The sequence below is a fragment of the Eptatretus burgeri genome, chromosome 2, assembly GCF_056783735.1.
Source record: "Eptatretus burgeri isolate ZD-2024b chromosome 2, Ebu_testis_v1, whole genome shotgun sequence".
Lineage (NCBI taxonomy): Eukaryota > Metazoa > Chordata > Myxini > Myxiniformes > Myxinidae > Eptatretus > Eptatretus burgeri.
This window is the reverse complement of record NC_140962.1, coordinates 129,494,115-129,515,169: the sequence shown is the minus strand read 5'-3', so window position 1 is coordinate 129,515,169 and position 21,055 is coordinate 129,494,115. Positions and strand designations below refer to the sequence as shown.

At 44.4% G+C, this 21,055-nt stretch overlaps 2 protein-coding genes across 8 annotated transcripts in view; one reads left to right on the top strand and one right to left on the bottom strand.

Moving 5' to 3' along the window:
• Positions 1 to 9,189: 9,189 nt before the first annotated feature.
• LOC147033104 (uncharacterized) lies at positions 9,190 to 12,515 on the bottom strand. The gene is made up of 2 exons (XM_085871195.1): positions 12,173 to 12,515; positions 9,190 to 11,227 (listed from the first exon to the last, which is right to left on the bottom strand). Exon 2 carries the CDS (start codon positions 9,942 to 9,944, stop codon positions 9,396 to 9,398), a length of 549 nt encoding a protein of 182 aa, XP_085727321.1. The 5' UTR covers positions 9,945 to 11,227; positions 12,173 to 12,515; the 3' UTR covers positions 9,190 to 9,395.
• Positions 12,516 to 12,565: 50 nt separating this feature from the next.
• Positions 12,566 to 21,055, top strand: part of CHD1L (chromodomain helicase DNA binding protein 1 like) — a 139,051-nt gene continuing 130,561 nt past the window's right edge. For 2 of the 7 annotated variants that reach the window (XM_085871192.1, XM_085871191.1), the window contains exons 1-2: positions 12,567 to 12,912; positions 20,871 to 20,983. In XM_085871192.1, coding sequence (XP_085727318.1) covers positions 12,843 to 12,912; positions 20,871 to 20,983 — 183 coding nt within the window. In that variant the 5' untranslated portion in view covers positions 12,567 to 12,842. Of the gene's footprint in view, positions 12,913 to 15,871; positions 15,926 to 18,279; positions 20,279 to 20,870; positions 20,984 to 21,055 lie in introns of those variants that run through there. The other 5 variants (XM_085871193.1, XM_085871188.1, XM_085871190.1 and 2 more) reach the window with 4 other exon arrangements.

Here is a 21,055-nt window from a genome sequence, read left to right as displayed (position 1 = left end):
GAGACAGAGACAGAGACAGAGACAGAGACAGAGACAGACAGACCGATAGAGAACGAGAGAGAACATTGTCTTCTGATGATCTCAAATCATGTTCTTACACTTGTCAATTCGTATTTATAGAGCGATAAAGCCTCATTGAAGAGCTAAACAATAGATAGTAGACGTTTACAGTTTATACTGTCGGGAAATTGGGGGGTAATGGGGGAAAGGCAGACAGGTATCGGAAGAAAATGGCACCTAAGCTTTTTCGAGTTATTTGTGCCTGCTTGAGACTCTCTCTCACAAAGCAGGGCTGCGCAAATATCAGGAATAATTAAGATTCGTTTTGCAGACTCTCTGATAAATAATTAATGACTCAACCCGTTGTTTTTGTCATTTCCGAGTGATACTCGCTCCATCGGGGAGAGAAATATGGTGTCAATATCCCCTCCCTTAGGCAGGGATCAGTGTTTAGACCACTTCCACTTTTTCGCATGTACAGATAAAAACTGGAAGTCATGTCCCCACCCTTATGGTTAGGGGGGGGGGAGGAGTGGTGGTGTTTTGTGCCCATGAACTGACCCTGGATAGCTCGAGCACATATGCAAAATTTGATGGAGGTCGGCCAAGCCCAAACCGTTTTCAATTCTATGCGGTTCATTACGCACGCGCACACACACACACACACACACACACACACACACACACACACACACACACACACACACACACACGCACGCACGCACGCACGCACGCACGCACGCACGCACACACACACACACACTGAAACACACAAAAAAAGGAATCTTATAACACGTAATTATTAATGTTGCTGATGTTGTCGTAGCTGTGGTTGCTTGTGTGCTTCTCCCATGTTCTTTTACATCTATTTATATTACTTCGAGAAGTATTACTGTGTATAACTTGCAGAGCCTATCCGTCGCTTCGCTGACAGACCAATTAGTCGCCCTGTTTGCCAAATTTACCCGTGCGTAGAGTGCTTTAACCCCTACCCCACCCCTCCCCATCCTCAGCTCCTCCCCCCCCCCCACACACACACACACACACACACACACACACACACACACACACACACACACACACACACACACACACACACACACACACACACACAAACACTCACTTTGTCCCTCGTTAATCCTGATATCCTTTCCCACTATAAATGTCTCACACACGCACAGAGACAATTTACGCCCACTCTGTCCCCCCCCCCACACCCCTGCATAAGGCTGTGGTGACAAAGCCCATGTTTCCCCTAACACATAGTTGTGTATGTACCCCAGATTTGGAGTTTGTAACTTAAAAGATCTGGCCGTGTATAAGGAACAGAGAGAGAGAGAGTGGGAGAGTGGGAGAGTGAGAGAGAGAGAGAGAGAGAGAGAGAGAGAGAGAGAGAGAGAGAGAGAGAGAGAGAGAGAGAGAGAGAGAGAGAGAGAGAGACAGACAGACAGACAGACAGACAGACAGACACACATGTATGTGCGTGGATATATATATATATATATATATATGTATATATATATATATATATATATATATATATATATATATATATATATATATATATATATATATATATATCAATGGTTCCTACTAACAAAGAATCGATACAAATAAATGTCAGTGTGTGTGTTTGTCAGTGTGTCTCCTCCATAACTCCAAAACCACAAAACATTTCAGCCTGACAGTTTGCATGCTCACAAAGAAAACTCCACAGAAGTGCATGAATGAATTAGTTGTTTGGGTTAATTAAAACACCCCTTTTGAAGATAATTAATGGCCTTATTTAATTATATCCTTTATCAGACGCCATCCTCAGCCACCTCGCTCTCTGGGGTCTGAAGCAGCCATGTTTTTTGGTCTGCTCAACCATGCCTTGACTTGGAACAGGCCGCAACGATTTTGTAACGATAAAGTTTCTTTTTTCACTTTCCTCACTCATATTATCGAATGCATGGTCATCGTAATCACAAATCGCTGGGTACATTGCAATGGTTATAAACAACCAGAGAAGCCAACGTTCGTGGCTTTATTTCAGTTCCACACATGCCATAACCTCCAGAATCCCTTAAACTAAGCCAAATTTCAAAATTTAAGCTCCAGAATCGAACTTATCAGCAGTTCCAACGACGAAGAAAGTATTCATTTGTCCAAATGGGACATGTTTGATATTTTGGGTGTCTCCGCAAGGGTGTGGCTTTCATGTGACAGTTCAGAGATTGCTATCACTTGCCAATCGAGCTCTTCCTTTTCAACCATTTCCTGCTTAAGCCACTTGGCGAGCGCTCTACAATATTCACACTGTCACTGAATACTGTATGTCTATTGACTTGAACAATGTCCATGGGGCACTTGCCTGTGTTGGCTCCGCGTTGTTCTGTGGTCTATCGGGCAATGACTGGCTCACTGAAAATGTGCAATTTACCCTTTTTTGTGCCACATTTTTTCATGATACGACCCATCACTTTAGCATAGATAAATGCCAATAAAAAAATTAAACATTATGTCAACATCACAGCAGGATAGCCAAGAGGTACTCATGCTCTCTCTCAGCTGTGCAGCCTGGGTTCGAATCCTGACTCATGTATAAACTATCATCCTGGCACTTCACAGACGGGGTGATTCATCATTGTGTGTGCCGTTAAACTGAACGTCACATCTGCCAGAATCCTCTGCCTCTCCTCCCCCTCTCCTCCATACCCTCTCCTCCATACCCTCGCTCCCTTCCCATATCTCATCTCTTCCTCTTCCTCTTCCTCTTCCCTTCCTCTTCCTCTCTCTCCCTCCCTCTCTCTCTCTCTCTCTTTCTCCCTCTCTCTCTCTCTCTCTCTCCCTCTCTCTCTCTCTCCCCCCCCCACCCCGCTATCTCTCTCCCACCCCTATTTCATTTTCTCCCCCTCTCTCCCTCTCTCTGTCTCCAAACCTATCTGGATGGTGGTTATCTCCGCACGTATCTGGATGGTGGTTATCTCCGCACGTATCTGGATGGTGGTTATCACAGCACATATCCGAAAGGTGGTTATTTCCACACGTATCCAGATGGTGGTTATTTCTGGACAGTGTTTTTCTCCGGACAGTGGTTATGTCTGGATGGTGGTTATCTCCATACGTGTCAAGATGGTGGTTATCTCTGCACAGATCTGAATGGTAGTTATCTCCGCACGTATCCAGACAGTGGTTATGTCCGAACAGTGGTTATCTCCACACATATCTGGACGGTGGTTATCTCTGCAAGTATCCAAATGGTGGTCATCTCCGCATGTTTCTGGACGGTTGGTATCACTGCAAGTATCCCCCTCCGTCCCAGTTCCCCCTCCCTCCTCTTCCTCTGCTCACCCACCCTCCTTCCTCTCTCCCTCCCCTCCTTACTCCCCCCTCCTCTGTTAATCTTCCCATCAGCGAAGCGATGGGTTGTATTTACTGGAAATAAATGTTCTCGTTGGAACCGCTGCATTGAGCTCCAATTCCTGCTTCCTCTTCTTCAGTCGTGGAAAGGTTGGCTTTTGAAACAGGCACCTCAATGCTAATTATTTAAAAAATTGTACTCAGCTTATGGCTGCTGGTTGCATCATTGCTGGGAGTGCAGCTATGCTGTGATGTGGTGCCCCCTGTTCCAAGTAAGCTGGTACTCAATTTGCTGACCATGGCAGGATAACAGGCTGAGTCAACCCACCTGGTGTTAGTTACATGCACAACAAAGGCTCAAACTCAAGACCCTAATATCTTCAGTCAGCCACCGAAATTGTGAAGCAATCACACTACCCAGAGGAGCCTGAGTGAAAGTGAAGGATATAACTGAAACAGTCTGGACACTGGCAACTGGCAGTTATAAATGACATTTTTAGATTGTGAGTTCTTCTTCTTTTATAATGCACGTGGCTGCGAGTGGCATCCTTTGCTGAGTGGGCGTGGTTGTGCCGCTGATGCAGTGCCCCTTGTAGGTGAGGGCAATAATTTTGAAGTTGTTCAGGGTGCCGGCAATAGCTCACCTTCTCTTCTTGAAGGACACTGTGGGATCTTTAATGTCCACCAACGAATGCTGGCAGATGGGACGTCCGGTTTAATGTCCATCCAAGGGAAGCACACACATTTACGAATCACCCGGCCTGTAAGACACCAGGATGACAGTTTGTAGCTGGGCCGAGATGCAAGCCCTGACTAGACATATTAATGGCAAGTAGATTGTCAGTTATTAATGATACTCGCAGGCACCCCTGCCCTCCGCGGGAGTGCTCCTATCAGCCCACCAAACAAGGATTCAACGGTTATAAACGACCGGAGAAGTTTGGTTTTATCCACCAAACAAGGATAAAACGACACAAGCTTCATGTCCCGGAAGTCAAAGAAACGTAGGGTTGTCAAGGATAGCACCACAATCAATATTGTAATCACCAGGATGAGTCACAAGGTGAGGAAAGCGTGTGATAAAGACCACCACACCGCACTCACCAATATTGTAATCACTGCTGTGAGAGGTAAGGAAATATGAGGTGAGGAAAACGTGTGATAAATATGTCGCACTATAATCACCATAGTGAAAGGTGAGGTAAGACAGGGTGAAGAAAGCGTGTGATAAAGATGCCGCCCAGTAATCCACCAACATTGTCATCACCACTGTGAGAGGTGAGGTAACAGCAGGTGAGGAAAGTGTGTGATTTTCCGCACCAACTGCATGGACTGTTGTTTGCTGATGCAGATAGATGTGATAACGATAGACATAATGATGCTGAGAAAAAGGATCACATTGAATTGGTCAGTGCCACGAACAATCGACGAGTGAAGGGGAAGACAGGCACGCCCATTTGGTCAGTGTCGTGACCAATCGACGAGTGAATATTGCTGACATAGCTACAGCCACACAAGTTGTATTTGTTATCATATATTATTGATGATGTTTTACAGCAAATAGTGGTCAAGTTCATCCTGATATTATACCCTTTCACATGGAATGTAACTTGGCCTGTTTTTAGATGTCATGCTCGGAACCGCTGAACAACATATTGTCCTCCAATGGAAACAATGCTATCATGGTACTCAAGCAAAATGCTGTCCAGGCCATGTTTACAGTTTTACTTGATCCTTCTGTGACAACTTCCCCAAACAAATTTATTGTGCTCACAGCGGCTACAGAGTCCGAGGAAGAGGTGGGAAAAAAGATTTTAAAAAATGGAGGGGATCAGAAGGAGGAGCTCCCTACCAAGCTTATTGATGCACATACCACTGTGCATTTTGGGGAGGGGTTTTGCATGTTTGTAGATGTTGAAGAATTGGGATGAAAAGTATCGAAACTTTTTCTGCCAGATTGAAACTTAAAGTATGAAATGCACATTTCAATAATATTATGAGTGTACATAACAACGGTATGCCTCTGAACGTTTCATTGGTTGTAATATTGTAACTATCGTTTTGAATCCGACTGTGGCGGCCATTTTTACAACACAATGAAGCACCTTTCTTAATTTTTTGCTCCGCTTACAGAGTGGCAAAGCGAGTACTTGCAAAGCGGTTGATACGAAACAGTTGGTTTGGCAAGCGATACCAAGCCGCTTGCTAATGGAACACTGAGCTATTATTAGTCCGTCACCCGAGAGACGGGTTTTACAATCACTTGTGTGTGTGTCTGTGTGTCTGTCTGTCCAGGCCATAACTTTTTTTTAACCATATTTGAGCCTTTGTCATTAAATTTTCAACAAAATTTTATTATGACAATATTGAGAAGACATTAATAATTTGGTCAAAAGGTCAAAGGTCCACATCACAGACAATCGTCAATTTTTATCGAATTTACCTGAAATTTTAATTTTATTTTGAGATTTTATCAAATTTTCAACAAAGCTTTATTATGAGAATGTGGAGAAGACAAATTAATAATTTGGTCAAAATGTCAAAGGAACCGTTTAGCCTACGGAAGAAGAAGTCCGAATACAAAGCGGACGGGCTTTGCATTTTCAGACGCTTTTAGTTATTCCAGTCAATGTGACTAACCTTGCTTTTTCGGGGGAATGAAATGCGTATCGCAAGCACAAAGTTCTTGGTGCACGGAGTTTAACCGCATGCTCATCTGCATTTCTCCATGCAAGTTAAAATCCACAATTGTCTTCAAACAATACAAGGATTTTGCATGGCAGCAATCATGGTCGAATAATTTCCACCGATCCTGATTCTAAAGAAAATACAACACGACATAACGCTTCGGTCATTTGGAAAGCAAAATCGCTCACAAGAGGACGAGCTACCTTGGCGCTTTGCGGTCATTACTATGAAGACACTGATGTAATACTGCTGCTTATTACCCCAAACTTGATTTGTAAGGACTTGGATAGCCAGAGCCAGTCTGAGGTCAGGCTTGCACTTACTGGGGTCGAATGCTTAATGACCCCTGACCTTGTGCGTGACCTTGCCAATTTGATGTAATGACATTGGTGATGAAAGCATGTGCTGAATTGTTTTGTTGTCATGTTTTGGCGATGTTTTATCTTGTTTTTAATCATCCCGACAGTGCAATTTCATTTTGAATACATGTTTTCTGGGTTACTTGAAATTATGAAGAACATTTGAGGGTAAATGTAAAATATCTGCGTTAATATCCAGTTAAGCTTCGAACTTGTATGTATGTATGCATGCATATATATATATATATATAAATATATATATATATATATATATATATATATATATATATATATATATATATATATATATGCATTAATAAATACATGCATGCATATGTGAATGCACAGGGTTTGTGAATGGGTTAGCCTGTTTGTATTCCCATCTGAACCCCTAGCTTATGATGCAGATACTCCAGATTTAAATCGCATATGATACCGTGTGTGTTTCTCCATGGTCTATTGTCCATCAATCTCTGTCGATCTGCGCATGTGATTCATGTCTATAACATCCTCCATGAACCTCAGGTCACTGTAAAAAAATAAAAAATGTCAGAAGTCATCTAAGGTAGATTATCATAGATCTGAATCACACAAATAACAGCGAATATATTACAACTACTACAGCACCATACAAAGCACCACAGCACTAATGAAGCACAACGGCTGCTCTGCTGAGACGCAGGGGAAGTTTTGGGAAATTGAACCTTTGACCAAATACAATCAGTGGGGATGAACCACACTACCGACAACTGAGGAGCCACGCCACAGACGACTGAGGAGCCACGCTACAGACTACCGAAGAGCCATGCAATACCAACGACTGAGTAGCCACACCGCAACCTCCGGTTGATGCTATGTTGAGACTTGATGAATGGAATGATTAAGGAGATCGCAGCACCAGTAACCATGCTGCAGCTCCCACATTATATGTACATGTTACACAAGGACAAACATCTGTCCAGGACATCATGTCATATATGGACTAGAGGATTCCCTACGTATCAGGGCCATCTTCCTCCTGGGATAATCTACAAAGGGCTCTTCCAGCCCATCATCATCAGTGGAAAAGTCATTTATTCCATAAAGCAGTCCATTTCAAGGCAACGCCGTCTTGGGTGAAAAATAAGACATCGTCTGTTTTCCCTTCAAGGACAGACATGAACCAACCAACATCCTGGCAACAATAAGATTCAGCTCTCAATGACTCGAGCAGCTCATCTTGCCTTGAAATTCTCACCACTTCCCCCATCCGGAGAGCTCACAGCCCCAGCGCCTGCATTTTGTCGATTTTAACGATTCTGTCTGTCTCCATTCTTTACACATTGCCTTGTACCCAATAACACGGACCGGTTGCAAAACTCCTGATTATATTAAGGCACGGACAGGGTGGGGCGAACAGGATCAGATCAGATCAGACAGTGTCCTCCCGACGGGTCTCCAACGGTGGCAGCTATTTGGCGTACAAGGTCGACGGATGGTCGACGCATCCAACGTCGAACGCCTTTCCCTCCTGTCCGATCTTTAATGGCTTTTTGTCTTGGTGCATGATGATTCTGTCGATGTCCGTGTTGCCGATTGACGGACGAGCAAAGACCATTTGAGGTACAATCAAGAAGAGCAATTTTAAAAGATCCACCTTCGTCATTCGAGATTTAGAGCATCAGGAATTTCGACCTCCAGGTGGTCGTTTTCATCCTCTCGCTGCGCCATGAATGTGATGCATTTATTCGCAGAAGCTCATGGGAAATACTCTCAGCCTGCGAGGCCGTACTCCTTGAGCCGTGTGTTACATAATGGCTGTAATGTGGTAGACGGTCGTGCGGACGGACATCCTTGAGACGGTGAATTCGGGCATTGCCTGCTGCTGTCCAATTGCACAGGGGCGCGGCAGTGACGCAATGCGGACACCGCACCGCATGACTCTGGGCGTCGCCGGTGCTCGCGATTTGCGAATGGGACACGTGGCGTCTCACGTCGGCAAGACCCCGTTTAGCCCCGCCCCCGATGTCTCCTGTCGTTTGCCCCGCCCCCGATGTCTCGTGTCGTTAGCCCCGCCCCCTTTAGCTCGGTGCGGGTTCCCATTTCGTTGCACCTTGTACAGAGGAGCATGGGGAAAGTACTTTCCCGCCATTTGCTGATCATGCGTCACGAGAGATGCTCATTGCCTCGTCAATTGCTTTTTTTTGCATTGTCAATATACCGTACAATTAAATAATGTGCGCAGCGGAATACGTATGCAAATCCCAATGTATGGATGAACCGACTGCTTCTTCTTAAACGGCGACTCAATTGTTCCCAATTTCTCGGGGAACAAATTTTGTCCCAAGTCTTTCACGAATTGGTTGGTCGGGCCCGTCGTTCGGTTCGGTTCGACTGAACGTGACTTGGGTGGGAATTTGTAATTTGTTCAGGGTTCCTCCTCTTCATACGTCCTCTTCGCGAAGGACACACCATGAGATCATCAATTGTTACCAACGAATGCTCCCACACCCAGATGGGACGCCCAGCTTAATTACGTCCCCCCCCCCGAGGGAACGGCTCGCTTTATAATTCAATGCCCTGAGTCAGTGAGTCTGCGAAACACGAATAGTCCGTTTGCCACCCGTATATGTTCTGTACTCAACCTTGTTGTAATGAGAAGTGTATTGTTTTTGATGGTTTCGTGCTCACTTGGGTCTATAGAGAAAATTTGGCTTGGTCGCCGGAGTGGCAACCTTGGGGAACTCCGCTAATTTGCATAAATCCAAGATGGCCACCACAGACGGGGGGGGGGGGGAGGGGTGTAATATAACTTAAAAACCAATTAACTTACAATCACGTGTGATACCTCTTTTCTGTATAATTTTGACCTGATGAATCGATTTCTGAGGTCAATTTTGTTATTCGGGGTCAAATTCAGGGTCAAAGGTGAAGTTCAAGGTCATTTTCGGCCAAAAATGAAATAATATAATAGTAATGAAATTTTCAGTGCTTGGTGGTCAAGCGTTTATTCATTAACGGCGATCACTCCCATTCATCATCAGAGCCGAATGCAAGATCAAGATGTTCAGTTTCCTCGTCATCTTCCACATCTGCCTCTCCTTCCTCTTCCACTTCATCTTGGTCTTCGTCTCCTGTCTTGAACGGGTTGAAGCAGGCGTCACTACAAACACAAGTGCAGTACACAGTGCATGATATCTTTCCATGGTGAAAGCTGCAACGTTCAGTGCCGCACACCTTTACCGCCACCTTACAGCTGCACCGCACTACATCCATGAGATCTTGGGGTCCTGGGGGCTGATCGGAGGTTGCTGGTGCTGGGAAGCCATGTGTTATTTCCCACCCATACTTCGTGATGTCAAGTTCAGGTGGAGCCTGCTGGTCAGCAGATTTTGCGAGTATGGTCTGCATCCCTGGCTTAGCGCGGCCATACTCCATCATACCTGTGGGATGAGGTTGCTGGAATTCATGTGAGAGGACATGGGTAGTGCGTCGACCATTGGGTGTGAATACCTGGAAATCGAAGTTGTCAAACAATGCAAAGATGACGCTGACTGTTCTACACAACCCCATGAACTGGTGGAGAACCTGTGCATTGTCACCTAGTCGACGAGCGGCCAATTTTCGGAATCTCAGGGCCTCATCGTACGAGGTCGTGAAGCCATGCTCATGAAGGAGTTTGAGAAGTTCGGAACTGCCATGCCGGTGCAACAGTTTGACGGCCAGTCCGAATGTTGTCTGATTTCTGGTACCTGTAACGTGACTCTGAATTGACTGGCTCAGGCTCAGAGATTTCTTGGTCACTTTACTACCGGAGACTAGGTCCAAAGCCAACTTCAACAAACTTGGGCTAGTCGCCTTGATTGTGTTGGCCTGTGTAAACTCTGATAGTCATAATTGGCACTGTTGTACTTGACCGACCGTGCCTCATGCTTGATCTGCCTCACCACGGAAGCAATGCTCCTCTCATCCGTATCGTCTACCTTAACTATCTTGAGACTTTTAGCAACGAACTCACGGAAACCAACAATGGTAGCACAGCCATCTACCCGAACAACGATAACATCCTTACTCATGCAGTCAGTCAACTTGCTAAACATGTCACGTCGAGCGAGCTTGCCACCTCGATCCGAGTACAGGGAATGCAGTTCAACACTATTCCATATTCTGGACCTGTCTCGGTTCATGTACTCAATGACTTCCTTCAGAGCATTTTCATCTGCACTACCAGTTGGCAAATCAGCATATGTGGGGACTTTCGTGAAACTGTTACAGCAGCGGACGTGGTACTTGCACTCAGCAGAATGTAGATCAGAAACAAAAGCAAGGTGCAACTTGACCCTTCTCGCGACATCATCATTACGCTGCTCAGCAACATCAAGGAGCATATCTTTCATGGTTGGGAGTGGGTTACGTTCTGTGTCGAAACGTTCTTCGGTCATACACTCACGAACGCGGTCCCATCTTTCTGGGTGTCTATCATCAATGGGTAAATATTCCTCACTACAGAACATACAATCACGTTTGTACTCAAACACACCTGTGTCAGCTACCTTAGTGAGACCTTGTAGTTGTCCTTACACCCTCATCTTCAGCCTTTCTTTTCTGTGACTTTCTCACTCTCTCAATTTTCTCTTTTGATGTATAAGTACAGTCGCAACCTTTGTGGCAGGCGATGCTTGTCGCATCTACACCAACATCAATAATGTTCTGTAGCTTAGCCTGCAGGTCCCCATCTCCACGGGATTTGGCGCACGAGATGAGCTTCTTGATCCCGATCTCAGTGAATTTCGTTTCTTCTCCACCTCCATGACACACCGGGAGAAGACACCTTGAGTCGGCCATCACACGTTTCTCTGAAAAGAAGAAGAGGTGAGATTAGAATCAATGGGATCGTTCATCAACTATCGAGTAGGAGTGATCTGCAGTTGATGCAGGGGTCAAAAAGTTTTAAACCCCTCAATAGTCCAAAAATGACATTGAACTTGACCTTTGACCCTGAATTTGACCCCCCGAACCACACAACTGACCTCAGAAATCGATTCCTCACCTCAAAATTATACATAAAAAAATGTATCACACGTGATTGTAGGTTGATTGGTTGAAAAGTTATTTACCACCTCCGTCCGCGGTGACCATCTTGGATTTATACAAATTATCGGAGTTCCTCAAGGTTGCCACTCCGGCGACCAAGCTAAATTTTTTTCTATAGATCCATGCGAGTACGAAACCATCAAAAACAATACACTTCTCGCAACAACAAGGTACTCAATCTGGCAACTGGACTATAATACCAGGTGGGGTTGACTCGGCCTGTCATCCTTCCGAGGTCGGCAAAATGAGTGCCAGCATGCTGGTATACTGTGTCGGAGTGGTGACCCGTCCAGGATTGTGCCCAATCGCCAAGGGGACTGCTTAAGCACTCGCTAAGCGGCTTAAGCACTCAAGCAAGCAATGCAACGAAAACTCTTGATACGAAACGGCTGGCTTGGCAAGCGCTAGCAAGCTGCTTGGTAATGAAACACCTGCACACGGCAAAAAAAAAATTCCGGGGGGGGTGAAAAGGCCTTAAAACATGGGATTTTTTGCAGTCTGATCTAATATTGTGTCGTGCCGAACTTGATCACTCCACAATCGCACATAAACGTTCCTGCGTGATGTGCAAGTTTTACTTTTCGATGTAAGCCTCGTGTGAAGTCAAAACATCACAAAGACAGTGGCATATTTAGATCATAGATGTCGACCTTTAATATACGTTACTTTCTTTATTCTTTGGGAACCTGAAGAATGATAATTCAGACCTTTTGGATTGTCGATTAGAACAATTAATTGCAGAACAATGAGCGGAAGAACGTGAACTTGTCGCCATGCTCATGTCTGAGTAACGTACGCAGCTCATTGGCGTTGCCGATCGAGCACTCCCATTGGCTACTCCCCGTTCATGGCCGAGCACTCCCATTGGCTACTCCCCGTTTATGGCCGAGCACTCCCATTGGCTACTCCCCGTTCATGGCTGAGCACTCCCATTGGCTACTCCCCGTTCATGGCCGAGCACTCCCATTGGCTACTCCCCGTTCATGGCTGAGTGGTTTTATCTTGCGTCGCTTCACACGCTGCACTTTTTTCGGTCGAAAGTACGTCATCACGCTTCCACCAATCAGAAGCTCGAAACTGTTGTTTTTTTTGGTTATTCTTCTTCTTCTGTTTTGTTTTCGCACAGTGAGATTTTCTTGGCGCGTTTCATTCGAATGCGCAGCGCAGTCTTCTTTGTGCTTTGCACTCGTCAGGCATTTTACTCGTCAGTCAAAAGTTATTTTTCATTTTTCACCTCGGTTGTCGTGATGCTTGCAGAGTCCGAGCGCTACGTCTGAAGCTCTGAAATTCTCAAGGCTAACCTCACATGTACAGTGTGTGCACCTGCACTGTACTGCCATTTTTTGTCTGGTGAGGGTGGTGCCCTGGAGGAGGGCGATGAGTGCTGATGCTGGGGAGGTCCGAGACATCCTCGACCAGGCGAAGTTGACGCAATGGGGTGTAAGAGGTTAGTGTCCTTGTCCTTGTATGGTTGTTGATGGTCCAGTTCGGTGTGCAAACCCAATGGGTATTTAACCCCTCCCCCCTTCCTCCCCTCCCCTTCCATCCCTCCCCCTTCCTCCCCTTCCCCTCCTCCCCCTTCCTCCCCTTCCCTCCCTCCCCCCTTCCTACCCTCCCCTCCCTCCCTCCCCATTCCTCCCCTCCCCTTCTTCCCCACCCTTTCATGCGAACAGTCTCATTCGCTGTAATTAAACTCTGACTCGATATTTCTCTTGCATGGTGTTTATTCGACCACAGACCAGGGCTTGAGCTCAGGACCCGAAGATCCCAAGCCAGCTACCCGAACCGCTAAGCCAACACAAAGCTCACACTGTAGTTGTTGTACATCGATACTTGTGCCATGTTGAATTAATCCCTCGTTTGAATGACATGGTTATGGTCCATTGTTAGTAAGAATGATTGTTTCTATAATTCCAACACTTATTTCCAATTGATCTGCAATTTTTGCCTCCAAAGACAGCCTGGGTATTCTCCGTCGTACAAAGTCCTTCCTTGGTACACCTGAACTCCGATGCACGTATGAGAGCTTCATCCACAGATTAATGGAGTACTGCTCTCACCCAACCCCCCCCCCCACCCCTTCTCCGGACCGGTTCCCCTGCCTGACACCTTGCTCAGCTTGATGGCATGGAAACCAAGGCCTTCAGGATTTTTGAGATCTCCCGAAATGGAGCTGAGTCTATGGGTTCATGACTTTCCCATCACAGACAGGTCAGTGGTCTCTCTGTCTTTAATCACGTCCTTTCTTCTCTCTCCGTGCTTTGCCCCCACCCCCTGTCCCCTCCCCACTTTCCCAGGTTTCTGCATGGCATACACAGCCCACTATGGACCCCCTTTTTTGCGAAACTCTCATACTCCAGGATCACTGCTCACCTCCACTCAGTCATTCCTCTTTTTTTTTCCTCACTGATGGAACCAACTTCCACATTCTCTTCAATCTCATTCCTCCCTCCAGGTCTTCAAGACAGCTGTTCTCACCACCAGCCAGATCGTCCCCAATGCAACACCATGATTTTATTATTATTATTGTTATTATTATTATTATTTTACTACCCATGTTACCCCTCCCTCCCTCCATCCCCAAGCCCACTTCCTTGCAATTTTCTGTTTTCTTTCCTGAGAGTTTACCTCTGTGTCCATATTGCCCATCTCATGCATCTTCCCCTACCTTTCATTCCCCCCCCCCCCCTATCTCTGCTGTTCATTTTGTTCCATTGCATTCTGATTTGTCCAGTGTTCTAGTTCTTTCATAAGCCTTGACTTTGAATACAAAAAAAAACTGCACAAAAAAAAACCAAGAACAGCACTTCATGGAGCACATACCTCCGCCAGGTTGAGCAGTTCACGTTTTATATCCCACTGATGGGCGGATCTGGACCCGGACATGAACCAAAATCGAATCTGCTTGTTATTGTCACCGAACCAACACATCCACAAAGTTTTGTTATCTGTCCACAACTTTTTGAGACATCATGTAATATATTGAATTTGGCCCCATCTCTCGATTGTGAAAAATCAGTTAAAAATTCTCGTATCCAGATCCGGATCTTCACCAAAATAGAATCAATTAGTCAGTGTCACACACCCAACGTTCCCACTAAATTTAGTCCGAATCCGTCTGCAACTTTTTGAGATAACCTGCTCACAGACAAACAGACTGATGTGAAAACATAACTTCTGTCCACCTTCGGTGGAGGTAAAAACACGGTTGCCATAAATCTTGCGGCTGATGACGGAACTTGGGGTGACTCGGAGCAAGAATATCCAAATTCCATGTTGGCTTGTTTTGACTGCGGCGTTAAATTATATCGGCCCCAGTCTTGTCACTTGTTGCAGTTCTTTTCAATAAATCTTCCCCCTCCTGGTTCCCATCGTGTGCTGCCTTTTTGGCTGCTGGTTGCATCATTGGTTAGGAGTGTAGCTATGCCGCTGATTCAGTGCCGCTATTACCAGTATATACTGGTGCTCATTTCGCCGACCTCGGAAGGATGACAAGCTGAGTCAATCCCTGGTGTTAATTTAGTGGCCAATGGGGATCGAATGCAGGACCCTAGGATGCTAAGCCAACACCAGGCTCCCCCTCCTGGTAGCATTCCAGAAGCTGTTGCAGTGGTCACATTGGTTGCCTTTTGATACGACGCAAGGTTCTTTGGTGCCCACCTTGCACTTATTCAATTTCAATCATTTCGACAAGTCCAACTCTGAGCTTCAGTTATTCTGCAATTTCATGGATGTCTGCCAAGGACAATCTGTCGATTCTCCATAATTAGCTCTTCTATGTATGTTCAATTGGTGCATGTGAGAATGCTCATTATACTGTAGCTCAGCAATTCATAACCATTTTTGAACTCTGCACCAGTGAAACACAAAATCTACATGAATGACGTGCCTTTCAAAATTGTGCAGGATGGCGCATGCATTCTCCTCTGACTTTCAGCTGGCTTATTCCCCGTCATAAGAAATTTGATTGGACACCTGTGTTCCACCTTGTAGCACAAGTGACTTTTTGATGGTCGTCTTGGTTTTACCCTGAACGTTTTGAGCAGTGTTGACATCACTTCCTGGATAACTTGCTATGCATGGACAATATAATTTCACAAACCTTCATTACATCGATTTAGAGTTAAAAAAAAAAATCATTGAAGTATAATTGTACAGGGTGGCCTGAAAGTCACTTTATCTCTCCCGAATAAAGCATTTGTTCTTCAACTATTTTAATACATTGGTTTTATTGTGCAGTACTTACAATAATTAATCATTCATTGTATCTGCATGCGCTACATCATTCTCCTCGCACCACTGAATTTGTCACTAACTCCTCTAAGACATGTAGCACACAATTCTTCAATCAGTTTGTTTTTGACACTTTTTTTTTCTTTCTTCTTTTTCTTGAATATGCCCCACAGAGTTGTCTGGAGTTGTTAGATCTCGACTACACTGAGGTCACGGTAGAGGAGCTGGTGATGTTGTTCATCCGTGTTCAATCCATCCTAAAGGGAACATTTCATTGACATAGTACCTCCACCCTGTAATGCCTGATCCACGAGAACATATCTGGCCCAAAACATTTTTGAGATATCGTGCTACAGTATATATCATTTTTAGCCTGATCTCTCAATGGTGAAGAATCACTTTAAAAATTGTAGTGGCCGGATCCGGATCTTCACCAAAATTGAATCGATTCTTCCTTGTCACACACCCAACGTGTCCACAACTTTTTGAGAGATCCCGTACACAAACACAGACCAACTGACAGAAAGGGGTGAAAACATAACCTCCTTCACCTTCGGTGGCGGAGGTAATAATTCGTGGTACCAGCCAGAGGAAGGGAGGGACGAAGGTGCAAGAAATTTAGCAGGGGTAAAGTGACTTTCAGGCCGTCCTGTACTTGTTCTACATCTACCATATAAGTCCACATCAACTTTTAACTGTCCTCACTATTAAACTGGTATAACACAAACTCAAAGTTCAATATCATAATATGAGTTCCCTTGGAATGAATTTTAATGTCAGAGGAGGCCATTGGGTCCATCAAAGCCTGCGCTATTACCACCAACATATGGTTGTTTATCTATGCTCTATCCTTTTAAAATACTGAGTGTTGAGCAAGGAAGCAGCACATTTCCAGATTTAGTCTTTGTTATGACTTGTTAAGCGTTCCAACCGCCAATCTTCTAGACTCAGAGCAGACATTCTCACCATTACACCACTGAGGCTGGTGAATGTTGATTCTTTCTCTCGTGCACTCTCGCACACCGCACTCTTCACAAAGCTTCGATGCCATCAAATCAGCTTCCTGAGCAAGGGTTATACTGGTTGGTTTTAACATTGCCTTCCCAGCAGTAGTTAGGGCAGGAATTTGTAATTTCTTCATTGTGCATGCGATAGCTCACCTACTCTTCGCGAAGGACACCATGGGATCTTTAACTTCCACCAACTAATGCCAGCAGGTGGAACATTCAGTTGAGCATTCATCTGAGTGATGGCACATACATTGATTAATCACACCAGGATGACAGTTTATAAACCGGGCCAAGATTCACACCCAAGTCAGACAGCTTGGAGGCAAGTGTGCATCCCTCTTGGCCAATCTGCCAGCCTAATATTGATCCTAAACGTAACCAAAAGGCCAATACCTGTCCTGTCCATCAGATTGTGTTTCTTCAGCCATCATGCCTGTCCACCCTGCAGTAAACTGGTATCCACGTACATGAGGGATCGGCGTCGGAAATCTGCACTGAATAGTGTTAATAATGAAGAACATTCCATTGTTTTGGAGTAATTTTAAACGAAAAATAGGCACACCAGTTTTATTTATGGATGTAGTGTTTCACAACTGCATATTTTGCAATTTTCTAAATGCACAATGACTCTCCGCAGGCGTTTGTAAGTAAACGTCCTCGTGCTTTGATTGAGCGTCTTTTTCTCCTTTCATTGCCATTATTTATGGCAGTTATTCTCAACAACACACATGCGTTTATATGCGGCCCATGCACTGCACTCTTGATCTCTCTGTCACCAGCTTGCTATTAAGTATTACAGTAAAGAGAAATTGGGTCCATAGGGTTATTATGAGATGTAAGTGTATTTTTAAGAAATAGTCACAATTTCGTTTTCATGCCACAGCTTCCTCTATCTACGTTTCCCTCGTTATACAGTTGGAATTTTACAACAAACGATCTGCTTCTAAATATTTTTTTAATTTTGCGAATGTAATCACAAATCATGAAAGTAAAGATTGTGCGCTGTCTCAATCGGCCGTAAATATCTGCAGTTGACTTGTTCTCCTTCACGAGGAATTCAATTGCTATAAATATACGATATGTCGTTGACATCCATTTTGTCAATGGATTCATTGTCGCAATATAACACCAGTAGTGTTCATGTGCCGAACCTGTGTTTGTATTGGAGTGGATATGTGGATAGATGTCGCAAATAACTCTTGTTCTACTATATTTGTACAAACGTGTGGACGTTCATGACCTTTGGTTTGGTACGGCCCTCGTATGTACCCATATTTGCATTAGCTCCGTTGTATTAATATGGGCTAAAGTTTACCCATAACCTGGAAACAAAATCTTTTTTTGTTGTTGTATTTTCACCAATTGCAGAGAAAATAGGCTTGGTTCAGTGATTCTCAACCCTTCCTCTGTCATTTACCCCCTCGGCTTGATGAATTTCGCCATTTACCCCCTTACTCCCATGCAAAAAATGCATAGCCGGCAGAGAGGCACAGAAAAACAAGATGGAACAACTTTATTATTTAGGTTTTGCAGCATCCTACATGAAGTGGGGGGGGGGGGTAAATGCACCATCCTACATCCGGTCCCCCCTATCCCTCCCCCCTCCAGGATCTATGCCCATGCCAGCCATAATTTTTTTTTAAAATAGGCTGACCAGGTATAGAGTATTATAGAATTAATACTTAATTTTCAGGTATGATATATTTACCCCCTGCCATATAAATGTTTACCCCTGGTTGAGAATCACTGGCTTTGTTGATTTTTAGTTTTAATTCTGAAATAGAGGGAGGATTAAATTAAGTTGGTTAATGGAATGTATGCACTAATAGAAGATCAAGATGGGTAAATCAAGTAGTGTTGGGTGAAAGTGTGTGGAAAGTAGAATTGGAAACATTTGTGTGAACAGAAATTAAAGGGGTACCATCAGCAGAGTATGTCTGGTGTTGGCTTAATGGTTAGGGTGGTGGGCTTGGGATCCTAGGATCTTGAGTTCAAATCCTGCTTGGCTGTTGAATTAATACCAGGTGGGGTTGGCTCTCCCTGTCATCATTCCGAGGTCAGCAAAAGGAGTGCCAGCTTACTGGTATCCTGTCGGAGTGGCGACCTGTCCAGAATTGTGTCCAATAGCCAAGGAGACTGCTAAGGCAGCACCAGCGCTCTGCACAGAGTCTGGTTCCAATGGATGGATGGATCAGCAGAGTACCATTTACATGTTTTTCTTTTATGTGTGCACATGAATGTGAAATCGACAAGCTTTTTGGGGATAAGCATCTAATTTTAATATATTAGAAACTAAAATATAATTGGATTTTGGTGAAATATTTTTGGATCAAATCGACCAAGCTCGAACACTTTTTTTTTCAATCCAATCTATATCCCATGGGAAGCACATTAAATGAACGCAAGCATTGGCAAAAAAGGTCGTGGGATTCTGTGTATCAATTTCTCAACTTAGCCAAAAAGTGTGGTTTTAACATTCTCTACTCGTTCTTTCATTTTTGTGCAGCATGTAGTTGTTGGTTTTCATCATTGCTGGGTGCACGCCTGTGCCGCTGATGCAGTGTCTAATGCATTTTATAGTCAGGAATTTGTAACTTGTTCAGGATTCCGGTGATGGCTCGCCTCCTTTTCACAGAAGATTCTGTGGGATATTTGACGGCCACCTATTAATGCTCGCAGTTAGGTCACCAAACCTTAATGTCCATCGGAGGATGGTGCACTCAATGGTGCAATGCCCTGCTTGCGAAGCACCAATTTGGCAGTTTTATAGTCGTGTCGAAAAACCCGAACACTTGGATAGGATAAGTGTGTTTCCTCTGTGCCGTTCTGTCATTGTCTACTGAATGTTAACTAGTTACTCTAATGTACCTGCTATAATTTTTCTGCAGTAACTTTCGTCACCAGCCTTCGGGTGGTTTATGTAGTACAAGTTATCGTTGCAGCCTTAATGTCACTTGCAGATGCATCAACCGCATTGACACACTTTCCAAGGACACCAATGTTTCCCATGCGGTTCCTCCTGCTGTCTTTGCACTTGACAATACTGTTTATTCTGACCTAATTAAATCTGCCACCGAAAGGAGATGGAGGTTATGTTTTCGCCTCTGTCTGTCTGTCTGTCTGTCTCTCTCTGCTTGTTTGTCTATCTGTGAACAGGATATCTAAAAAAGTTGCGGACGGATTTGGACGAAATTTGCTGGACGAGTTGGTTAGGTGACAAGAACAAGCCAATTTGATTTTGGTTCAGGTCCGGATCCAGATCCAGCCTATCAGTGGGATACAAAACTTAAACTGTTCAACCTGGTTGGTGGAGGTATGCGCTCCACCGAGTACCATTCTTGTTTAACTTGCGTATTGTAGAAAAATGAAAACCAATCGACTCATAGGTAAGCAGTTTATCACAGAGCTATTCTGTTGTTTGAATAATTACCTCCACCACGGAAGGTGAAGGAGGTTATATTTTCACCCCTTTCTGTCTCTGTCTGTCTGTCTCTGCTTGTTTGTTTGCTTGTGTACAGGATATCTCAAAAAGATGTGGACGGATTCGGATGAATTTTGTGGACAGATTGGGTATGTGACGAGGATGAACCGATTAGATTTTGGTGAAGATCTGGATGCGGATCCAGCTTCTAGAATTTTTAAAGTGATTCCTCACCATTGAGAGATCGGGCCAAAAATTATATAAATTACGATGTCTCAAAAAGTTGTGGACGGATTCGGCCAAAACTTGGTGTACAGGTTGGGTGTGTGGCAAGGAGCAATTGATTCGATTTTGGTGAAGATCCGAATCCGGATCCATATACGAGAATTATTTAATTTTAAAAGTGATTCTTCACCATTGAGTTTTTGGTGATTCTTCTTTTTCACTTATTCTAAAGTGATTCGTCTTCACCATCATGCCATAAATAGTTTATGGCCCATTGAGAGATAAGGCCAAAAACTACATATGGCATGATATTTGAAAAATGTATTGGGCCGGATATGCTCTTGTGGATCAGGCATTGAGTGGTGGAGGTATGTGCTCTACCGACTGCCCTTCTAATTTTAAAAATATATGTTTTGGGAAGTACTCAATGAATTATTCAAGTACCATACTCGTTTCCCTGACTCAAAGACTCAGTACGAATATCACGACATGATTCCTACATGATCATCTGTCCAGGTGTTGTTTTACGATCTTATCAGAGGGATGGTGTGGACTGGATGATTGCTGCTTTCCACCGTCGACATGGTGCCATCCTTGCTGATGAGATGGGACTGGGCAAAACATGCCAGGTAAGACCCCAGGGATGGCTGCTGCAAATATCATGCACAAACCTGAGTGAGGATTTTTATTTCACCAAATTC